Genomic DNA, 24,059 nt, shown 5'->3' with positions numbered 1-24,059 from the left:
CGTCGAAGATAACCTGACAGAAGCTCCTTGAGGGGTAAAACATTCGTCAAGAAGATGACAGAAGAGGGAAGAAGAGAAATCGAACTCACGATTCCCAGGGACAAGTATACCTCCACGTCGCATACCGTTAAGCTCACCGTGAGAAAACGTACTTACTTGTAGCAGCGTTTTTACCCGTGAGCATCATGCGTCCAAATAACGGCGTATACACGAGCCGTAGCGATAAATAAAAAGGGGTGACAAATAGGAGTGGAAAAAAGGAAACATGTAAAAACAGCGACTGGCTGGGGAAGGGATGGAGGAAGGGATGAAGGGATGGAGGGGTGGAAACTAACTCTGTCCCGTAACTCACTTAAGGTGGAAGCTGACACCGTATACCTTCGTTGTGGCTGAAAAATACTGTCCATATAGGAATGCGACGATCCTTGGCGACTGAGACAAAAGAATCGCCCGGCTAAACGAGATCAAAATGTCTTCTGGGTTGTACGTTGCGGTTAAAGAGATGGCTAGCCCTATCAGTGTCTTGTATAAATGGTAAAAATAAACGGGAAAACTAAAGAACGGTTTCCGTCGTTGCGTTTGGCCGCCGGTTGTTGTCGTTGCGTCGACACAGATTTGTCAGTTAAAAAGCTCACTCTCTGCCTCACTTTTTATTTCCTTCACGTCTATTTAGCTTATAAAAGATCTCGCGTTCCCCTAGTTACCCTCCGTCCATCGACCCGTCTGTTTTCCAACTAAAGCAAAGTGCTCCTCGCAAATTATTCCGCAACAAACGCTGAGCCGTTCACCTGCATTCAACCAGGTAATATTCCGCAGCTCTTGTTTTTACTGCAAAGCATCTGTATGCAATCTAAGCACCCTCAAGCAGGAACGAGTTGATTTTATGGAAATGGATTCCGATTCGTGGTGTAGTTTCAGGTCTCTTTGTGGGATTCCCTTCACTTTGCATGGTTCCCCAAAACAATGTTTGGAATGTAACGTGAATAATGACGTAGATGCTTAATTTTTTTTTTTTTTTTTTTTAGAAACTTCTAGATACCGAATAGACGCACGTAACCGTCATCGTACAAACTTGACACCTTAATTTGTCGTCCCGTTCAAGTTTCTCGAAGTCAAAAAGTCTGGTACAAAAGTTGTGAAACCTCGAGCGACTGAGTCGAAATGATTGACTCGAGGAAATTTATTTCCCGGGAGAGTCGAGCTCTCTGGTTTCTAATCCGGACCGTTTTATGGTTCCTCAGATGATGCCAGCCTCCCGAAGCCGACCGTGTTAAGACACGGATAATGATCTGAAACACCTCACCCATGACGCACGGCATCTGGGTCTGAAACAAGTCGTCTTTGACATTCATCGCACCTCGTGCATTGCGACGCGGAACAGCAATTTAATTATGCAAGAGTATTCGCGGGTGGATGTTGCACGGATCGTGTGATTCGTTGGAACATATATAGTCCCGATAACGCGTTGGGACAACCAGCATCACGTATGCGTGGCTCTATTATGTTCATCACGTTTGTTCGCGGTTAATATAACCGCGCGAAAGCTTGACAGGAGTAAGAATAAGGCGCGGAGTCAAATTACGTCTTTGTTCCACTTGGTTGTAACGTCGTTAAGATTACAGCTGGGGGTGAAGATTAGCATCAGATAGCGTCTCGAGTGCCCTATAAGCCGGGGTCGTACAACTTCCTCCGAACCTGAAGGCCCTTTACCATAATATATAATATAATACCGTGTGATAACGTCGCAGTTCACACTTGGCGAGGTAATATTTGAAGAGGACTAAACTGGGTCCTCTACTCGGAAAATTCATAATAAAATTAACCGGCACCCTCTCGCTGTTTAACTTTTCACATCCGCGTTCCCGGTAGCGGGGCAAATAACCGGTCCACTACACCGATCCTCAAATTCAAATATACAACCGAAGCTTCGAGGGAAATATTGATTCAGGAAATTCTTAGTAGGACGATGTCGACCCTACACCGATGAACCAGCATTTTCTCGCACAGCCTCTTGCTCTTAGCTTGGTTTTACCGACTGATATTCCTGAGGAGATTAATGGCACGCGGTACTGTCAAAGAATGGCACATGGGACCGGGAATGTGGGATGCAAGATGACTGTCTTGTCTGTCTTTGCGGCGTCAAGTGCAGGTGACACTTGGATCTGAACATCCGAGCTGTCTACGCACCGTTGGAGAATTAGGAACAGCATGGCGAGTAGCCCCGGGAGGCAGAGGGCGCAATAATTAATCATAAGCTTTGCTGATCAAAGCCAGAGACACTAAGCGTCCAATGGCTGCTCCCTACTGCGCCACAATATGCAATCATATATATTCCCTCGCTTAAGCGAGCGGCCCGATTCTCTCCGTGGGATTGGCTTAACTCCAAAAAACTGCCGATCTTCAGGAACGGACTTTTCCGAATTTAAAACTCGACCCTTGAAAAACGCTTGTTGTGCTTTTCCAGTCCGATGTGCCGGGTCTCTGAACTTTGGAGGATGGCACCGCAGGGCGAGGCTACAGGACTGCCGTGTATGCACTACATGTTGTGTATCGTCTGAATCAGCGGAACAAAGTTTAGTGCAGAATGGCTGGCGTAGCCAAGGCAGTACCAATAACTTCTAATTGCTAAGTTTCAATTCAATCCAAAATCCATGCTCCGATCGACACTCGATCCACGCCTCCTCGCTTCTTGGTTAGGTACTGTTCGGTACGTTTCCAACGGTTCTCCTATCTTCTCGACCCTCTATGACTATGGCTCACACTCTTCCCATATATTATAACCGATAGTTTCCGTAACGTTGTACTACGTGAAGTCAATGCTGGTCGCCTGATTTTCGAACTTATGATAATTTAATAGTTACAAAGTGGTAAAGCTGACTGGCACTGTCTCTGATAGGACATTTTCGCTCAACTTTACAGAGAGTAAAGCTCATCGGTTAAGGGGTTATACCTAGTCAGGATTTTTGCAAATCATTTTTTTTTATTTCATTTTCTTAATGCGCATACATTCGAGTATATACAGAGAAAATTTCACGTCGATCTGACAAATATTCTCCAAGTTACGCGCACATTTTCAAAGACTCCCCCGAGCGTTTGAAAGTGCTTGTGAAACTTTGAACGCGTTTTTTTTTCAAAACTATGGTTTCAAAGTCGATGAGCAAGATTTCTCGGAAACGGCTGAATCGATCAGTTTCAAATTTTTACACAAGCTTGATGAATATATTTTTCAGCCCTTGATCGAAGGTTTTTTCTCACCGATAAATATTTTATATATCATAAACAAATAAAGCGAACATTTTTAATTGAAAAGTAGCCGTTTGGTTAAAAATTAATATTGTGCTTATTCCTTCGATTAAAGACCAGATAATACCTCGTATTAACTAAATCATTTTTGTTTTTCGTCATAAGACGCCTTTATTTTTAAAGGCTATATCAGCTTTAAATATCATTATTTTTACAAATGAGAAATATCAGAATGAAGCTCAACGTTACCCCGATATGTACATAAATTTTTATATTAACAAATTGAAATACCTCTTCGTGAAAAATCCTTGAAAAAAATCGCGTTTTTTCGACTTCTTAACTAGGTGTAACCCCCTTAATGAAAAAATAATAACAGTCTTCCGAGGTTAACGTACTTATCATTACGAAGAGTATGAAGCCGTGGTAAAGAAAGCTTGAGAGAATCAGTATGCATGAGCTTTTGAATTGGAAGAGCATACACCGGTATTCACAGGGAATTGCATGGTACGCACACTCGGCAATTGTGCCGTTGAAACTTGACGCGCTTTCCAAGCTGCAACTGAACAACTTCCGCGCTGCAGGCATTCCATATCGTGTTTGCAACCGCTGTAACAACCCTTAAAGGCCAGTTCGGCAACCGCTTCTAGCGCCGCAAAACAGCAATTAGGCTTTCTTGTCTGCAAAATACGGAGATGCGGTTGCGCGGTCTTGCGGGCCGATTTCTGCGGGTGTGACACAGACGAGCGGCAGCTGCACTGAGGCTAATTTCAAAGAGGAAACAGCCGGCTGTTTGGGGAGGGTGAGGCGCTATAGACATTCTCGGTTGATAGGGTGGCTAGAGAGCGGAATAAGAGGGGCGGGTGGCTCGCTGGTTTCCGGGCTTCATTGAGCTCATTTCAGTGCCAATTGAAAGGGCGCCGTATTACCGGGATTTCATGAGACGAATCGAGCTACGTACCGTGCTCAGCTATCAACCAGCGTCGCGCCCCCGGCTCCGGGACCATTTCTCAATCTGGCCCAAAGCGAGTGCTTACCGCCTATAACAAATGCCATTCATTTCCTCGTTGCCTAATTTATTCAGATAATTAATTGCCGCGAAGTTAATCTCGATCGGTTAATAATCGCCGCTCCGGTTCCCCTTTTCTTCGAAGGATAGTTCCGCGTCCGGAAATTCCTACTTTGCCAAAGGCGTGATCCAAAGGAACCGAGGTTTGTCGTCCGAGCGATCGGTTCGACGCTTCATCTTCGTCCAGAATGAGGCGAATGAAATTCCCGGGGAAGACTTCAGTTTTTACCTTCGAGATCCGAGGTATAGATACATAAAACCGGGCACTCTCACCCTGCACAGCGATGGAAAGGGACACACGGAAAATAGAGTTTTCACTTAAATTAACTTTCTTCCTGAAGAACTTTTATCAAAAGGGGTTCGCCCGCTGCGCCGCAACCGACTTTCGCTACCCTGCACTCGACCAGGCAGTGACTCGGTGTAGGTTTAGTGTTGGTACTTCACTGCATACTGTGACAACGCTCGGTGGGATCACCCGAGTAAGAAACGGACTCAAGCGGCAGGAAAACCGAGCCCAAGTTTTGCCGTTGTAAATCAAAATCTGGCCACTGCTCGTCTTTCGAGTTGGTAAGTATAACTTTTAAGTTTCTTACCTGCTGAGCAACATGGCGTCCGAAAGGGAAGATAGCTGATTGTAAACAGGTTATACGAATACCGATATGTTAATTCTACAAGCTCTCGGAGTTCTGCTTACTTATCCATACATGTATTTCGATTGAATGGTCTGTAATACATTTTTTGAATATATAATCATTTTCGATTTTTCGCACAGCACGTAGACTTTCAAGTATTTGGACGTCAGTGATGGTCAAACGATTAGTTTAGTAAAAATTTAGCGCAGATCAGTCTGTGCTGATTATACAGTGCTGACCTGATTGATTTTTCATTACCGCGTACGAGTTTGCTTACTAAATAATTCTCGCCTGCATCCAAAGTTCCTGATGTAAAACGAGTCAATTCTGCACTGGGATTGACCTTTCTAGCGCGGCTGGAATAATGGTTGAAAATTTAATGAATAAAACCACGTGTAAACGCAGCGACTGTACATGTATAAATAAACATTGTCGGGTAACGCGTCCCTCGGAAATTAGATACTTTTTAGTGTGAATCACCCCATTAAGTTGATCTAGCATTATGGTGCGTTATAACAGCGGTGGAGGATGGAACAAGGTGAAATTCGCGAAAAACAGGTTGCGTAATGCTTAAATGGATCATTATACAGAAAAAAAGTGTTCAAGCAGCTGTAGCAGAAGAGAGCAAAGGACGATGGTAGGGGTTGCTGGAGAAAAAAAAAGTGGACAGAAAAGAGGGAAAGAAGGAAAGAAAACAGAACAAAAATGAACCTTGAAACGGACCCACGTTCCCAGTGGCGCCCTTGGGTGAAAGGAGAAGGAAAAATGGGGGAAATGGCGGGTAGGATCATGCCTTGGGGGCGTCTGGGGAGTCGGGGTGGCCGCCGGGGGTGGAGAGGAGGGCGGGGGTCCCCCTCTGCAGTGTGGGTTAGCTAACATTTACATAGCCGTGAACGCGGCCTGAATAACAATCCTCGAAACAGAGCAGGAAACGTACCGTCTTTCCCTCACCCGTTGTGCGTACACATACGCCCTTGCATACACTGATACAGGCATACATAAGTACGTACGTGCATACATAAATATCGTATATACGGTACGCCTGGTATCGCAACGACACAAACACAGCTGAACTTTGTATACATAAACGTGGATTAAAGCGTGTGTGACTGTTCCGCTATACCCAATTCTGTCGTCTTCATCATAACGCGTTGTTCACGATGGTTTGTTCGCAAGATTTCCGTACTAAATTGCTTAAACACACACACACACACGCACAACGTTTTGAACACCGCAAGGGTGGCTCACGACGTATAATGCGACGGTATCAAATTCTACCGCGATTCTACAAGAGAAGCCGTACCATTACCGATTTCATCGTCTATGTAATGGCTCTGGAATTTCACCTGAAACTCCTATTCTTGCAGCCAAATGATTACTCGAGTCGTAACAGTTCATCCTGTTCACTTACTTCTCGCACCTAACGTATGTGTATAATTGTTCCGGAAACCGGAACGAAAGCTTCAATTTCACGAGCTCACAGGCAGCTGTGCTTTGCAATATTTTCTCAACAAAACCATTTGAACATTCGTATCCGACATATATCCGACACGGTAAAAACTACATGGTTCTTATCGAGGGTCGAATGATTTCTTTATTTCTTTTTTCTTATTATTACAGAATTGAAATATTCTGACTTCGTAATGAATAAATCCGACAATCGATTTTTATGGCTCGTTGTCAGCTGACTTGAATATCGGCGGATGGCTTGAGTGGTTCTCAGGTCATATCTGCATCTAGGCGAGAGAATAAAAGATATCATACCACTGCGGCTGTGCAACCGCATATTTTTCATCACCTTCGCGAAATATTATGCATGCGCGAAGAAGTTTAATCGTGGGGAAAATCCTCAGAGAAGTTTTAAATTATTATCTCGAGCTTGTATAATGCGGCTGTACATATACACACATACGGCAGATACATAAATATATAACACGCATCCAGCCTGCACGGATTTACAGTTTTATATCTTTATAGTTTTCACCCACTTTTAGTATCCCAACTGGCTTACCGGGCCGGGATTTAAAGAGAAACCGTCGAGCTTGGTCGCTCACCGGAACCCAGACCAATATGGTTGCCGTCTATAGCCCCCATGCATAAGTACCCAGAAATATAAAAACTGCCATTTCTCTTTCAATCTGCTTTCAGATATTCAATCATCCCATTCGTTCTATTTGCAGTTTCTCCGCCAGCTACGAACCCTCCTCATGAATAGACCCGCGAGCAAAAGTATCCAAGTAAGTCTTGCGAACTAATCTCCGAGTTATCGAGTCGCCAACGATGTTGAAATTGTAACCAAACTGTTCTTGCCATTATTCTGACTAGCGTAAAACAAAAATCGATAACTGATCAGTCATAAAATTAATCGTGTAGAGGAAATAAAATCTGAAGCGTGTACTAACGGCGGCCATATTGATTTCATATCAGGGTAGACAGATCGGCCATGTTGAAGCTAACTTCACACCAAGCATTTGAATTAATAAGTACGGCAATGTATACCGACATACGTTTTGGAACTAAAAACTCGAAGTTGAACGCGGAATATAGACTGGAGTTGAATTTTGTCAAGTAGTGGATCCATAGGTGCGTAATCTAACTGTATAAAACACAGGAAATGGGATACGCGTAAATATAGCGGGAGAAACCGGGATAATATTAGGCAGTTTCAAATAGACTTACGCAAAGTTTGCTGACCTCTGACCCGATCTGACCCTCGGCCACCGAAGGAAGGCAGTCGGTCGGTGACGTGCTCGCTGATTTTTCTCCGTCCTCTCCCTCTCTCTCGTTCGCTCCTTTTTTTCGTTACTTTACTCCTTTTCCTATTCTCTCCGCTTTCATATCGACGTCAGCATTTGATCGCTCACTGGTTTCACACAGTGTTCGGCTGCGATTCCCAGCTTCGAAGGTTTGTACCATGCTGCACGAAACTGGTAAAAAAGAATGTACGAAAAAATTGTCGATTTTCTTTCTTACATCTTTTTTTTCCGTGTACCTAAACCAGTCAAGCCTTGATAAAATCGCATTAGGGTAAAAACGACGGTATATCGCGGATATAAAAGTAATCTCAAGAACACCTACAACTTGACCTGCGAAAAAGTTAAGAAGATATACTCGAGCGGTTCGTATCTCGAATTTCCTGTAAGGTTTCCCTCGCACGCGTTAATTATAGGTGTGTAGGATAAGAAAGAACAGTGGTAAGAAAAACGAACAGCAGGAGAACGTTTTCACCCTGGAAAAGTCGAGAGCTTACTGGGTGTCCTGGTATAATCGTTCCACTACGATCATTATATCTTGTCAGCGAATGTGAAAGCTGTGAAAAAAAAAATTTCGTCACAAAGATCGAACTAAATTGCAGCCTTGATGTGAAAATCCCAGCATTGACGTCGGTAATTTAATTGAACAAAGTTTTCTGGTACGATTAAACGAAAACTGGAACGCCCTGTATTCTATACTCATAAACAGCTAGTTCACCTTCAGCTCCGAATTAATTTTCTTTAGGATGAATACCACTTCACGGTTTAAGCGTCGTTTGGCTTCACGGCCAAAGTAATCTAGCGAGATATGTGTAAGAAAATAAAACCGCGATATAAGAGAAAAAAGCGTGAGCTATTCGTGCGTCACTTTATCGTCATATGTAGAACGTTAGAATTTCTAATCGCTTACGAGTTTGAAGGAGGAAAAATTATCGCCTATGAGCGTGCATGTTACACTTTATATTTATTTTTGTCAAACACACGTTATGCAATATGTAAACGGAACAAGTAACGCGCCTCTCGCCAACTGCCTACTATCTATGTATAGTCGTATAAATATGCATGTGCGCATAGATATAATCCAGAATTCCCATAGAGAAGCTGCAGCAGAGATAGCTGAAATTTTAATAGAATTGTTTCGGTCCCTGTCTGGACGCCCTGGCAAAGCTATGCGTAGGTATGAATAGTGCAGGCTCTGCAGGTAACCGGTTAGCTGTTCGATATAATCCCTGTGCCGCTGCAATTTAGCGAGGCAAATTTGCCAATATAGATATACAAGAATACAGGGAAGATCAATAATAACATTGATTAAAAAGGGGCAGAAAAAAAAAAAACCGAACAAGCAAAAAGTAAAACGGATAAAAGCAAATCCTCGTTAGTAGAACAATTCGAATCACGTACCTACCGATTTACCAAAACAAACGTTTTAATTGTCGTGTAATTATTAAATTCCTTGTTTTTCGTCATTTTTCCCCCCCTTCTGCGTCTATTTCAGCCAATGACGACGATTCGGAAAACTACGGGTATGGAATTTTTTTTTCATTTCTTTTAATCGTCGGTGTAAAAAAAGGAAAGATATAACATGTTATGGGAGAAAAATTTTGTACAGCCCTCCGGGGATTAATTGATGTAAATTTTATGCGAAATCCAAAACGGAATTTAATACAAAAAGTTCAATCGGCACGCGCAGTACTCGTATTAAGATTTTTGCAAAACGTATTAAGCTGACGGTACGATCTGTCAGTTGTGTGTTGGAGGGAAAGCGACGGAAAAATAATTTTCTTTTTTTTTCATATCAGAATTTACATGGACCTACCTTATACATGATACACATGGATATCTATACCACGTATGTTACACGAAGGAAAAAAGCTACGTCGGTTAAAACCAGAGTGAAAATTTCGCTGTCAGCCAATTAAAATCTTAAAAAGTAAACGAGTTTATATTATACGAACCCTCGGGTGCTCAGGGAACGGGAATAAAACTTGAGAGACGTAGGTACGTACGTAGAGAGTAAGCGTCGAACAAAAAATGAACACATGTATGTTCACTTGTGCGGAAATATGGAGTTTTGAAAGTGTGATACGGTGAAAATCGCGGTTACGCGATTATGCGAAAATATATATACCGCTGCTATTTAATCTCCGACTAATCCTACAGATATACGCGTTCATCGGAATGCGTAAAAATAATAGCAGCAGAATGGTGACAGGGAAAAGATAAGCCGATTATGTCACAGGAGATTTTAATATTATGCCTCGCGAACTGAAGTGAAAATTCTTGTTTTGAATTTGCGTTAAGTGCAAATTAATCTCCTGCAGGTCCAAATGCTTGTCAAGAAATATCGTACGTTCGGTATCTGTATACATGGCTAAATTTGTACAAAAACTTTTTTTTTAAAGGATAGAGGTAATGGATTTAATTCTGTGCAAAACGCTAGCGAGAATAAAAAGTTTTTTAAAATAACAGTGAGCCAATGTTATTCGAAAAGCAACATTTTACAATTCGTTTTAAGAAATATCCTTCCGCAAGAATTTTTTTTTCTATTGGGATGTAGAGAAAGTTTTTGAGGGTGGAACGAAAAAGTTGTCGCTTGGAAACAAAACATCCTAATAATATCCACTCACCGTAAAAATTCCGTTCCATCGTAACGCTTATATTGATCCAAACGAAAAACGAAAATAGCAACTAATTTAATTCTGTACGCAAGATAAAGTGGGAAAACCTGTTCGGCATCATATGCGTACGGGGAACAATCCGTGAGGATTGTAGTTATAGTTATATAACATGAAAACACTTCTATTATACGCGTAGGAAACTCTTTCTCATAAAAATGGAACGTGTTCCAGCAGCTGCAAGGACTTTAACTGTCCCAGGTCGGAAGTAATGGTTTCTTAATGCCGCCGCCCCCGTATAATACTGTGTATTTCCTCGAAGAAAAAGAAAACCCCTGTGGAATACCCGCGCTTATATCCAGTCCTTGTTGGCATGTAACGCGACTCTTTCAGCTTTTAGTTGTCGTGTCCGGAGGAACCGCAGCTACGTAAGCATATTATTATAACTACGACTAATTGTAAGTAATTTTTTATGCAAGCAACGACAAAATTTGACGAAATAAAATGCGAATGCTAGTGATTAAATGCCGTCCGAAAAGATCGAAAGCGATCGAAAGTTGTCATCGGGGTAAGAAAATAGTACAACAGTTTTGAAAATATCACGTTAAATTTTATTCGAAACTATCTTTATCGATATCGAATGCAGCTTGCAATGTTATTGTAGAAGATTAATGACAAATATATAATTATATGCGTTATTACCATGGTACAATATTTTCGTTGAATCATTCACAACGTATCACGGACGATTCGCTGTAATTGCATTTATTTACGACATTCTATTAGCGACGGCTACGTGCAATGATTGTAATTGATTCGTCCATTTGTCTAGAGCGGTATAACGCGCGCCGCAGACGGATTTTTTATCTAATTCGAGGACTTGGTTCACCTGAAAAAAAATTAAAAAAGCAAAATAATACTTTTTTCGACGCGTGATTCGCGGTGAAAATCCTTACCTGATCAATGCGACCGCGTACTGTGCTATCTAAAATACAGGAAACCAGCAGACTCTCGACCTCGGAAACGTCGATATTCAATTCTTTACTGATGAAGGGTATGTGGATTCTTGTATACGGTTTGATAAGCTTAATAAGCACCTAGAAGTATACAAGTTTTATTAACAAGCCCATTTTGTTTTAAAGTCGACAAAAATTATGTTCATTTAGCTTCACCTGGGTTCTAATATTGCGCAGAAGGTCTTCAATGTGTTCGCGAATGAAGGGATCGTCCATTATGTTGTTTCTATTTTGCTTTAGAATGGACTCAAATTGGTTGATGTCATTGTTTTGATAACTGACGACCAGATTAGTCATTGCGAGTATTTCTGGGTCGTTTTTGTAGGGTTTTGCCTCTTGAGAGTCGAACGGATTTATACCAGACTTCATCAACCTAAACGGAACACAGAGTCAAGTTGAAAAAAATGTCAACAACAATGTCCACAAAAATGTGCAAAAACTTAAAATTTTCATTTGCATGGACGATACGAGCTTATGCTTACATGTTAGCCAAAACCAGATACTTCAAACACGTCGTACGCCTCGGGGAACCGGATTCGTCGTAGTTTTTAAACGCTTCGAAGAAATCCGTATGAGCCCGCTCGAATTCTCCTTCTCTGAGGTGCATTTTACCCCCGCATTCTGTACAAAGATAAAGTTGCAGATATGTTCGCAAATAAGATGAAATTCTACCCTTTGAAAAATTACCTCTGATTACTCCCATGATGAGCGGATGCGGAATGGCACTTTTGATGTGGAGACTTTGTTCATATAGAGCTTTGAGTTTTTTGTTATTTTTCTGTGCCGTATACATTTGGATTTCGAGAGCGTAAATTTCGAGTAATTGTGTACCTTTTTTGAGATCATCCTCTCCGTCATCGGTCTGAAATAACGAAGGAATTTTGAGCTCGTCGAAAAGCGTTGGGTGTTGGTCAATAACGCGACGAACATGCGAAGGATTTTACAAAAAAAATAAGCAAAAAATAAGGAACCCTTTAAGCAGCGGTGGTTGAGAGAAAATTTTCTTACAATACCTACCTGACAACTCTGATGAAGCTGTTTCAGTATTTTTGCCAATTTGTTAAAATCTGATCGATCGAAATATAGCTTCCCAAGTTTTGTGTTCGTTTTGAACCAGAGCCTGTCATTTTTCGCATCTTTTAGTGCGTCTAGAGTTGTCTCGTAAAAGTCTTGCAATAATTCCATCTGAAATAATGAGGAAATAGATCTTATCATTTGCTTGCATATAGTTGCTGAAAGATTAAATTAAAACTTTTGTACATGTTTGCACACTTTCCAAAGTCATTTGCTTTCAATTCCAACTATACCGATGTCCAGAGCTATTTATTTGAAAAAAATTACACAAAACGTGTTCAAGTTTGTACAAACGTTTTTTGAAGTGCTGATATAATCCAGAATCGAGTTGATTGATTTTTCTGAATGATTTCTCGTTACTGCACTTTTAATATATGTTAAGAGCTGCTTGTATCGAGTCATCATTTCCTTGTAGTTCAACTGTAATAAGAAAAGAGATGTGTTTAGACAATACCACCGATGCAACAGAATGAGGCTGTCTTATTCGATATAAAGACACACCAGTTTGAAGTTGATTTTGATCATTTGTTTGAGCGCCTTGAATCCCCATTCTCCTTTATCGCCACCTTCCAGGTCCAGTACCTTCTGAAAGCTTTGCAACGCCGCCTTAGGATCATCTTCCTTGAGTGCTTTACTGTTGTAATATTGATTTTCCAAGTCTACGTCGGGCTCAGAGTTGGAATCCTCTGAATATTCCTGAAAAAAAACATAATGCACATGAAGAGCAAATTGATTTCACCCGGCGTTTCTGGCTAAAATTTGCATTCTGATGGCAAGTTTAGTTAATCTTTACATCGGTATGCAGTGTGTTCAGTTCAAGAGATATATGATTACAGGAAATACCAAAGACAATAAAAACGGGTAAATGCAGATAACAAAAGGATAGGCAGAGAAGGCAAGCGGATTTTCCAAGTGGTTTTTCATTATTGAGATGAAGCGGAAACGGTTTCGACGTTATTTCGGCGCAGGGTGAGAACATAACCTTAATATAAAAAAGATCGATGAATGACTGGAGAATTGTGGTTGAAGTAAAGTCGTACCAAGCCATAATCTTCTTCCTCTTCGCACATGAAGTCGTCCTCACCATCCGACATTTCAATTGTTCAACAAGAAAGCCGGAAAATTGTAGAAATACAACTGTTAAAGTAATAATCCGCAGTCTTTCTTGAGTTTTGTTTACACCGATTAACCTCCTATTAACCTACTCAGTACCCATCTCAGTACCTGACCATTTCAGTGCTCAGCATTCAATCACGCTGGCGACTGCTGCTAGCTGGTGTCGGAATCGAGAACTAGCCATCGAACTTATATGCAAATAAAGCACAAAGAGGTAACATTCCAATGTTCAGTGTTACACTCTGTCTCTCTTGCTCTGCGCCGTGATTTGCTATAGGGGAGCATATAGCCAATCACAGCGCAGAGCGAGAGAGACAGAGTGTAACTCTGGTAAAAGGCTACTAACATTTCCTTCATATCATTTACGCTTGCGCCATGCGAGTTGGGGATGTTGATAGAAACAACGGAATTCGCAGAATTCATCCTGGATGTAACCAAACCTAACCTTAAAACTAAACTTCGCGAGCTTGACAGCTGATGGCTGTAAAACCAGATCAAAACATGGGGGTTGACGGCACCGAGGAGTGTGATGAGCAGCCGATATTATACGAACTTTTGGAATATTATGTGCGCAAACAAGAGCCCGAATTATCGGTAAGATTGCGTGATGAAGTTGTCAAAAAATCTGCTTAAGCCTATGTCAAGTTCTAACCTATTTCCGGCGTTTAGCACCACTTAACCTTTAACCCATCCTGACTGAATATGCATTTTATTCGTCTTTTATCGTGAATGAAACAGTAGAAAGAATCATCAGATTGGTCTACATTCAGAAATCAGTCATGCGGGGTTTTTCTTCTACCTCTGACAACCCAGTTTACAGAAATTAATAATTCCAATTGTATATCTGCTACTTCAGAGATGCAAAAACGACACCGCAGCCATCCTACCAGCTACAGGAACGATAAAAATTGCCCTGAGATATTTGAACAATCGGTACTCGTTGCCCGAGTCTATATCCTTTGAAATCGGACTGACGTTACAATGGAAATTTGCTGTCGGAGACAAAGGAAGCCTGCTTGCCATCTTGCAAGATAATTTGATAGAAATAAGAAAATCCAAAGACGAGTACTCTTCCGTCGTTGGCAAAGCGTCGGGTATGCAAAATCCCATTTAAACAATCCATATTTACCCTCACAGCAGGATCTTTATAAACCCTCAATACTTTCACATATTGATTTTGATTCGCAGTACCTAAAGATGCCTTTCCGCAATGGCGTAAAGTCGTGTGGAGCCCCGACTGTTCGCTGCTCGTGGTCGCATCGAGCAACGGCTATTTGTCATTCTACAATTCATTGGGAAACAATGTGTTCAATATAAGTCCTAAGAACTTGTCCCAAAATCCGAATATTCTGGAAGCTGGCGATGCCGTTGCTTCAATGATATTCGTTAAAACCAGAGTTAAGAGTCTGAAATGGGCCTATGAATTTCTTGTCATTACTTACAGCGGACTATTAAAGGCCTATTACGTATCAGCTACTGAAGCATTCGAGGAAAGCCATGAATTTTCATTCGGCAGCTTGTACAGAAACGGCGTCAGCGCCGTCGCTTATAACGATAGACACAATTTACTCTTTGTCGCTGGCAGTAACATCACGCAAAACTTGCATGTGAGTTTCATTACTGACTACTCATTGCTGAAGTTGTAATGTAATCAGTACTTATTTCTCTAGATTTTATTTAACTAGATCTTTGGAATCTCTTCTTTTTTTTTTTTTTTGTTATTTACAACTCGTGTCATGTCGTAACTGCATCTTTGCTGATAACTGTAAAGCATTGGTGTTGTGTAAAACTAACTTACGTGTTTCAGACTATCTCTTCAAAATCTGGTCTAACATCGTGGCGCATCCTCAATGATTATCCATATTACAAGTTGTCGTTTGCAAACGAAGAGAGCACTGGTGCAAATTCAAGTTTTTCAATTTGGAATTATCTGCCTACTTTGCATTCCCAAATCGAATCTGTCATATTTAAAAACAGTATATCACCAAACGGAGATCTGCTTGCCTGTTTACATACTGATGGCTCAATAACAATATGGAATTTGCCAAGCTTAAGGCTCCACAAAAAGTGGGGGCCCAATGAGCAACCAGATGCCGATGCTGTGAACCCCCTTGGTCTTGTTAAATTGAGAAAATTACCACCTGGATTTTCAGAATTTCATCCTATTGACGTCAATTGGTGGTCAAATCATGTAAGATATTCAAGAACGTTGTCTTTACCATTTATAAAGACATTTATGCTCGCAAAATAATTCTGCTTCGAAATTATTCAATATAATGAACCAATAATAAGGATTGGTTTGTTTCTAATATTAACATTATAAATCATAATATAATAATTTAATACAACGTTAGTAATTTTTTACAGTCTGTTATAATAGCAAGATACTGTGGTTCCGTTTCCGTTTGCTCGATCAAGAATTTGCGCAACCTTCTAGGTGCCAGTCCTGAATTTTTATACGGACAACCACAAATATCTGAACTCTGCCCAGACCGTGGTTTCCTCAGTTTAGACTGCGAGACATTCTTGACGAGCAAAAAGAGGAGCAGAGATTCGACAAATGAGAGCCAAAATTCAGGTACCACGATTTTTGTTCAAAACGTTCTTCGACCCAATAATTCAGAACCTTTTACCATGATTGTTACAATGCTTAAATTTTTTTGAAGACTCATCGTCGGAGAGTGAAAAAGAAGAAGAAGAAAACGAAAGACCAACGGCTCTGAAATACGCAGGAAGTTTGTTTCAAAGTGCTCTTTACTCCATAACTGATATGGAAAGGTTTCAGCCGAAGAGAAAAAAATCGAAACTGATTCACCGAACATATAGAATATTGGGATTGAAGAGCACGACTCCAGAGGAGTTGTACTCTAGGAAGATTGACATCGAAGTAAAGTATCTGATTCACATTTTAATGTGAAATTAAAGGAATGCGTAAAAAATAACAAAACGAGTTTAACTAGAATTTTACATAATGAAATATAGGAATACGGCGAGGCACTAGCTTTGGCAAACACTTACAACCTGGACACCGACTTGGTGTACCAAACGCAGTGGCGCAAGTCTGAGTTTTCACTAAACGCGATTAAAAATCATTTGAGTAAAGTGAGCAAGAGGTCTTGGGTTCTGAACGAGTGCGTAACGCGTGTCCCTGACACAATCGAAGCATCCCGAGAGCTTCTTAATTTCGGACTTGGAGGTGCAAATTTAGAAACTCTATTAGCCATCGGTGTAAAGGATGACGGCAAGTTCACACCTGCCGATATAGAGGATGAGGATTACGAAGAATTGGATAAAATCGGTGCGACTTTAAGACAGGTAGTGTATTTTGTTAATATCCTTTATTTGTACAGAATCTCATTACTCAAGTGGTCGCGTTTTCCTAATTTCATTAATTATTTGCTTCAGATACAGAAAGAAAATCAAATATTAGATCAAATAAATATTGAGAAGTTGACTGAGGGTCAGAAGGAAATGGTGATGTATAGACGAAAGCTTTTAGACCATCTGGATAAATTACAAACTTACGAAATAATACTAGAAGCTCCCTCGATGTATAATAAAATTTTTTACGAAGAATTTCGAAAACTGAGCGCCCTACAAAATGCTATTAGGTAAATAAATAAAAACCAACTGGCATTCAAAACTCTCCAGTACTTGAAATATTTTAATCCAAATAATTATTTTTTACACTTCATGAGTTTGTTCTAAATTATTCAATTGTACAGATTTGCAAAGGACAGTAATTACCGGGCTGTGGATATCATGTTCACTTATCACAGTGCTAAAATACTGCCGCACTGGCTTGCCGTTATAAGCTTCTTTCCCGAAACTCTCAAACCAACGGATTACGAAAAACTGTTACCAGAATGCGACAACGAAGGCCAACTATTCTTACCAGATCAGCTAGAGTTGCGTCAAAAAGATTGGTCAGAAAAAAGTGAATTCAGCAAGACGCTAGGTCTGTCCGATGACGACGGCTCTGAATTAATTTATGACTGTGACCCAGCCTTGAGAGCTTACAGGTATGCATCAATCACTGTGTCTGCTATTGATTATTTGAAAACAGAGTTTCTTTATATTCTCATTTCAGAAATGTGCCGCTCACCCAAGAACTGCTTAAAAAATGGTACAAATCTCGCGCGTATCAAATAGAGAGAAACAGTTCCATAGTGGACAATGCTTTGAGTCTGATAAGAATCGGCAAATCTCGAAATATCAAAGGCTTGGAGAATTTCATGTTCGAATTAGAGACGCTGGACGATTTGATATACAAGGTAAACATGGAAGACATGTCTCTAGCCCGATTGGAGAAACTTTCTGACCTCGACAAGATAAGACTATTGATGAGCAAATCGGATGAGAAAAATTTTGTAGATAACATTAAAAATCTTGTCATTCCTTATATCCATAGAAAAGAGAGGCTCTCGGTGAGTGAATAATGTATTTACTGCTCTATTTTCCGAGATAATAGATTCTTAGAACTAATTTTCTTTCACTTGCGTTCACAGCCTCAAGGATGTTCTCATCAGCAACTATTACACGACTACTTAGTGTCCTTGAGTGAAGACGACTTGACATTGCCAGTAAAATTCTTTGAACATTTGAAACAGACACAAAATACAGAGATAATCAGAGACTTGGAAGCTATTATGAAACTGGCATTGGATTGCATTTACTCTTGCAAAGATTTGAAGATGTATGAAAAGGCCAAGTGTATATTTGAATGCATTCCGTTCAGTCTAGAAAACGTGGGATCAGGAAAGATTTGTTGTCTGATCGAGGAACTGGAACAGGAACTTGAGTGCTTGAGAGTACTAAGCGAATACAATGTAAAAACTACGCTGAAATACATTCAAGAGAACAAAACTGATCGTGAGACTATTAAAATGCTGCTCACTCAAATGGCAAGATACGTAAAGTGAGTTATACTTTGATTATTATGAGTTATAAATGACTGTATCAGTTGTTAATAACAATTGACATTTCTACAGCGAGTTACCTCCAAGCGAAAAATTGTGGCCTCAATTATTAAACGATATACTTCAACTTCACGAAACAACGTTTTCCTGTCTCGACATCGAAGTGTGTTTCGAGATATGTGTCTCAGCTCGATTAACTTCGGGGGACAAAACGACCATTCAGAACTGCACAAGTCTCATAGAGACTAAGAAATCTGAAAAATCTATGCTGAAAGTGCCTTATGATAAAGCGGTGGAATTGGTATTGCAAGCCAGTACCGAGTACTTCAATAGCTCGAAAAGCTTGACCGATAGTAGCATGGAACTGGCCAAGTAATTTCTTATAGTGACTAAAGCCCGATTTTTTCTCGTCTGTTTATCAAATACACACAACTTATCGTGTTTCAAAATTATTGCGAGAAGTCAAAGTTTTTCTTCCTCAGGGCGTGTCTCTACCTCATAGAGGACGATAATCCGGCAATAAAAGAGGAATACGAGCTGATAAGTTCGCTGCAAATTTTGAACGACTTCAACGTAAACGTATTGCCACTTCAAGTCCGATTAAGCCAAGATAGGATTAAGTTGATTGAGAGCTGTCTGAACAATCAGGAGGACGCCTACAAAAGTACCCAAAGATTACTTAACCTGGCGAGATACTTGAGGATCGAGAAATACAACTCCAGAAACAGGGATGGCAAGGTATTGGAACTTGTCGCGCAAAAGGCCTATGAGGTAAGGTGAACGACGATTCTTTTTCAGTCGCTATTCTCTCATAATCAAACGTGCTCTCACACTTTATTATAATTCATTTCAGGTGAGAGACTACAGCGCTTGTGCGACTATTTGCCAGCAGCTTATAGACCAGAATAGCTCATCAGCATGGAAGATAGTTTTTGATTTGGGTAATGATGACGAATACCAAGACTTCAAGTTCAGGCAAAAGTGCCTGTCCTTCGCTATGAACTGTGGACCAACTGATTTGTTAGAGACTTTATTGCAACGGATGCATTTAATCGAGATACAAATACTCCACAAAGATCTGCAGAACTTACTGCCTTCCGAAGTTTCTGATACAATGGTGGACAGTGATGACGAATTTACAGATGCAATGACTACAGTGAGCATCCGTTTTATTGAATATCAATGGTGTATCTAACGGTTATAAACGTTTCATTACTTTTTCAGCCTCAAGTCGAGTCCAAAGAGTTCTTAGTGCCAAACATTATAGGAACGTCGACCGAAATGGTCATTAGCTCTGCTGAGCTGGTGAAAAAGTCGACGTACTCATTGCTGAAGAACGTGGGAAATAGAAATTTCTGGAAAAACACCCTAAACTTGAATTTCGTCACACAGAGTAGTGACTCGTGCGAGGCAGATGACCAAATACTAAAATTAGACACTGTAGCAAAGAACCCTCAGAGTTTTTCTTGCTTCTACGAAAGTTTGCATAGGGATTGCTCGATCAGCAGTTTAGATACCAATTACGCAAAATACTCGCTACCGGATATAAAAGATAAGAAATTCAAATTATGCCAAAACCTAGTCAGGGTTGCCCTACTTGGAGAATGCGCCAGCTACGGATTTGAAAGTAGCAGCATTGATCATCGTAAGTTCTGTACAAGTCGTATTAAAATTCAGGAATCCTGATGAAAACTATCAGACAGCTCTAAACTCTCAGTAAAATTCTGCCGCATTCGGTGAAATCACTTCATTTTTCAGTATTCGTCGAGTGTGCTCGTCATGTCTTCACGGAAGACTGTTTGCTGGGGATTTCATACCTGTTGAGTCTCAGCAGCAGTGACAATGATTTCGTCAGACCAGCCTTTGACGATATACCCGACGCAGATCTGCGACTGCAGTTAGCTGCCTATTTCTACTCCCTAGAACTGTACAAAAAACTGGAGCCAGACAAGGTGGGCTACTATTATGATCCGTTAGAGTTAATATCGAGGATGACCAAAGCTGCTGCTAACATGCAAGACTGTCCGATTGCTGAAGGGCTGATATACTGGTCTTCGCGCTTGTTAAATGCCAAAGATTACGAAGCTGAAGACGAATTAGCTGACTTGGAGAGTGAGCAAAACCCGACAGATAATTCGAATCCTGTTTATGAATCGAAGCGGCAGGAAGAGAAAAGTTGCACACAACTTGAGGCGTCGTCTCAGTCGCGATCCTTGAACAAAAAATCGTTCGACAAATTTTCGATTGAAGTTTCATCCTTTGAATCAAACGAGGAAGAAACGGGGTGGGATGATGACTGGGGTGATTTTTCGGACCCAAGTGACGAGGACGAGAAAAACGCAGTTGAAAAATCGGAACGGCGCGAATTAGTTTCTTCCGGCACTGAAATGACGGAAGGAGATCGATTCGCACAATTCGAAAATTTGGTTTGCCAGGTTAGCAGCAAAGATGAATATCTGAGAATGAAAGAGAAACTAATCTCGTGGCCTACATTTGAAAACCCCGAATTTACCACTGTGGATAAGCATCCGGCGTTGAGATTAATCGATTTAACTAAAGTACTTGTTACGGAGGAAAATGATGGTTCTACTAGTCAGAGGCTGGTAGAATGTAAGGAAATTATGGCCCATCAAATTGTATCCGAAACCGTGAGTCTTTGATCGATATTTATTGGTTTTTGTCTGATAGAATCAGTAAACCTTTCATTGTATTTATTAATAAATCTTTATCAGGTACTGAGAAAATATTTGAGTAAGAAACACGTCTCCTCAGATTTGGAACTAAACATTTACCTACATTTACGCTCAAATCAGAAATCGCTCCAAGAAGAGGCAGTACAAATAATAAAAGAGAAATATCAGGTGATCAGATACATTATGTTTGTCGCTTTCGAGTTCTCATTGTGAATTGATATTTCTCCAGATTGATTGGATCTATTAATGCTCCATTTTACAGAACGTAATACAATGGTTACATATTTTCTTTTTTTTTCGTAGGACATGAAATTGTCGCCACCGATCCTTCAAGAGTTGTTCTTCAAAAATCTTACTGGATCATTTCATCCAAATCACATCGTTTATAAGCTAATTCTCGATGAAGTAATTGACAATTTTGACTTGGTCGACATTGAAGAGAATTTGAAAATTTTGAGCGACGTATTAGTCGTACAACGATGTCTACCGCAAGCAGCTGCCCTGAGAAATTTTATTAATGGTTTACCTCGGTCATTGCAGACGTTTGATGCCGGGCTCGGTACTTTATTCGTGGAATAAATTGAATGCTTTCACGTGCTAACTTAAGCATTACGGTGGAGTTATTGTTGTAAATATAAATTTTATTTGTACAGTGAACCTGAAAATTTTTATCAATGCTTACAGATGAACGTATACATTATTTTTACATTTTTGTACTTCTTGTGTTTCATTGTCAGAGAAATCACGGACTTCGATAGCAGAGTATATGGGGTATTCTACGTCAAATCGAACGGTCGGTTTCCCTGGCCCATTTTAATCCGATTGCCCTTTCACACAATCAAAGTGCGTATTGAAAGGATGAACTTTGAATTTTTTCAAATTTTTTCTACACACAATTTCTTCGCGACAACTCATCTAATAAATTGATTTCAACAATGTTTTGATTTTTTGCTACTAATTAGCTTAAAACCTGCACGACGTATGAAGAAAGTTCATTCTTAAAAATTTTAGAATCTCTTGTGAACTTCTCAAGAGTATTTTTTCGGATTTTTCATACCCCGTTTCAGTGTAGTTTTGATACAAAATGCACGCAAATTATTCGTAACTGAAAAGTGCCCTAATCGAATGGACTACAATTTGTACACAGCGTGCCTTCTTCAATGCAAAAGGTTGTTTGAAAACTTCGTAGTGGGCGGTGCAGTGGTTCAGAAGATATATCAACAAATATTCACACAGTGGCGAGAATTCGGTTCAAACTTTGAGGCGCGGCCAACTATTTGCTTAACGTGCGCGTGGCACTGCTGCGCATTCAAACGCGATCGTCAATTGTTACGCGTGTTGTTTATAACCTCGGTTGACGACTTTTTCTTGAGGAGTATACTTCAGTCTATCATTTATTACGATTCCTGACATGATATGTGAGTTCCGTACTGCCGGACAATATTATTTACGGATCGTACTACCGACATTATAACTTTCACCATTCATTCCGCCACATTATAGTATGTATTACTACGTACAAATGATAAATTTCACAGTTCCATCCAAACTATTACTCGTAACTTTTGGAATACTTTTCCGCCCACTACGAAACTCATAAACAATCTTTGGTATTGTAAAAGACATGCTTCGTAAAAATTTTGGCTAATTCGATTAGAGCACTATTTTGTTACAGAAGATTATCAAAGTTTTTTCATCAAAACTATACTTCAACAGGTTACGAATAATGGCACAAATTATTTTCAGAAATTCCATGAAAATATACGAAACTTTTGTACAAGAACATTTTCCTTGTGTCATCTGAATTTCGAGCTATGTTGAGTTGAAAAGGTGAAAAATCGTCGAAAGCTAAAGTTTCGACTAGCTGTGGTAAGAAAATGCTTAGTCAGAAAAATCTGAAAAAATTCAGATTTGATACTTTCAATACGAAATTCAAGTGAGTAAGAGGGTGAAAACATCAAAAGTGTTCAGAGTTCTTCATTCGATTTAACGTGGAATCCTCCGTATGTATAAATCATTTGTCTGCGTAAAAAAGACATTTAATGCACGGTCCAGTTTGTGAGATTCAAATTTACGTATAACACGTGCTAGATGAGAAAACGGAGTAATCCGAGTACGCGCATGCGCAATTTGAACCAGCAGAAATTGGAGCACGAGTTTCTGACTTCATTCGCACACGACGAGCGTACGGGAAGCTACGCAGTTGAGTGTCGCGTTGTTTATATCGAAATATTGAAAGTGTGGTGCATAATTTAAAAAGTGTAGTTTTACTGTGACGACAAACAGTGTATATAAAGTGACGTGGCAGTGATTATAGGTGGGAAAAACGAGTGACCGCAACGAGATCATCTGATTGAAAGTATCGAAGGTACGATTGCATTGTTTATTTATCTTGAATTTGTGTATACCATTTGTGGATAAGTTCTGCACGATAATCGACAATGTCGTAGTTCATAACAAAGAATTGACGATCTAGTTTAACTTACCAATTTCTACGAAAATATTGAACATCATGTTAACCTCTAACATGGAGTGCTTCATAACCGATGTTGATGTGTTTATCAAATAGTAGAATCAATACTCACTTACGTCACATGGTGAGGGATTTTTTGAAAATATTTGATTCCCCGACAAAATATACTGAAATATGCTGAAATTAAATTGATAACGCACGTATTTTAAATGACGTAATCTGCCCTCCCCGCGCGAGATTTTAGGGATGAGAAAGAGATAATTGTGTTTTTGAAAGACTTTTATATACTTATGTATTTGGAACGGATATGGGAGGTAACTGGGTCGAAATTCCAAAAAGTCTATTTTAAAGATCGCTCTGATATCTCAAATTAAGAAGGGACAAGCTTTGCATTTTTCCCCCCTCATTTTCATTTTTTTTTTACTCACGTTTTATTTGCCCGAAAGTCGTCGGAGAATT

At 40.1% G+C, this 24,059-nt stretch overlaps 2 protein-coding genes across 6 annotated transcripts in view; one reads left to right on the top strand and one right to left on the bottom strand.

Moving 5' to 3' along the window:
- Window positions 1–10,903: 10,903 nt before the first annotated feature.
- The window catches only part of alien (COP9 signalosome complex subunit 2 alien), a 32,029-nt gene continuing 18,873 nt past the window's right edge, over window positions 10,904–24,059 (bottom strand). Inside the window, exons 1-9 of one of the 4 annotated variants that reach the window (XM_046625122.2) lie at window positions 13,440–13,657; window positions 12,901–13,095; window positions 12,694–12,819; window positions 12,334–12,510; window positions 12,013–12,187; window positions 11,808–11,946; window positions 11,482–11,698; window positions 11,266–11,406; window positions 10,904–11,198 (exon numbers count right to left, since the gene is read on the bottom strand). In XM_046625122.2, coding sequence (XP_046481078.1) covers window positions 11,079–11,198; window positions 11,266–11,406; window positions 11,482–11,698; window positions 11,808–11,946; window positions 12,013–12,187; window positions 12,334–12,510; window positions 12,694–12,819; window positions 12,901–13,095; window positions 13,440–13,493 — 1,344 coding nt within the window. In that variant the 5' untranslated portion in view covers window positions 13,494–13,657 and the 3' untranslated portion in view covers window positions 10,904–11,078. Of the gene's footprint in view, window positions 11,199–11,265; window positions 11,407–11,481; window positions 11,699–11,807; window positions 11,947–12,012; window positions 12,188–12,333; window positions 12,511–12,693; window positions 12,820–12,900; window positions 13,096–13,439; window positions 13,658–24,059 lie in introns of those variants that run through there. The other 3 variants (XM_046625123.2, XM_046625120.2, XM_046625121.2) reach the window with 3 other exon arrangements.
- LOC124218561 (NBAS subunit of NRZ tethering complex) lies at window positions 13,867–22,071 on the top strand. 2 transcript variants are annotated; one of them, XM_046625103.2, is made up of 19 exons: window positions 13,867–14,109; window positions 14,372–14,609; window positions 14,704–15,122; window positions 15,323–15,706; window positions 15,883–16,093; window positions 16,182–16,402; window positions 16,498–16,830; window positions 16,921–17,126; window positions 17,241–17,537; window positions 17,606–17,942; window positions 18,024–18,433; window positions 18,507–18,806; window positions 18,917–19,205; window positions 19,288–19,590; window positions 19,659–20,079; window positions 20,193–21,082; window positions 21,167–21,295; window positions 21,431–21,755; window positions 21,865–22,071. In XM_046625103.2, the coding sequence occupies exons 1-18, from the start codon at window positions 13,993–13,995 to the stop codon at window positions 21,704–21,706; spliced, it is 5,781 nt and encodes a 1,926-aa protein (XP_046481059.1). In that variant the 5' UTR covers window positions 13,867–13,992; the 3' UTR covers window positions 21,707–21,755; window positions 21,865–22,071. The 2 variants fall into 2 exon arrangements, with proteins under 2 accessions (XP_046481059.1, XP_046481060.1); XM_046625104.2 differs by lacking the exon at window positions 21,865–22,071 and having other exon boundaries at window positions 21,431–21,784.

The sequence above is a fragment of the Neodiprion pinetum genome, chromosome 5 (genome assembly GCF_021155775.2).
Source record: "Neodiprion pinetum isolate iyNeoPine1 chromosome 5, iyNeoPine1.2, whole genome shotgun sequence".
NCBI lineage: Eukaryota > Metazoa > Arthropoda > Insecta > Hymenoptera > Diprionidae > Neodiprion > Neodiprion pinetum.
Note: the sequence above shows the minus strand (reverse complement) of the source record. Positions and strands in the feature narration are given on the sequence as shown.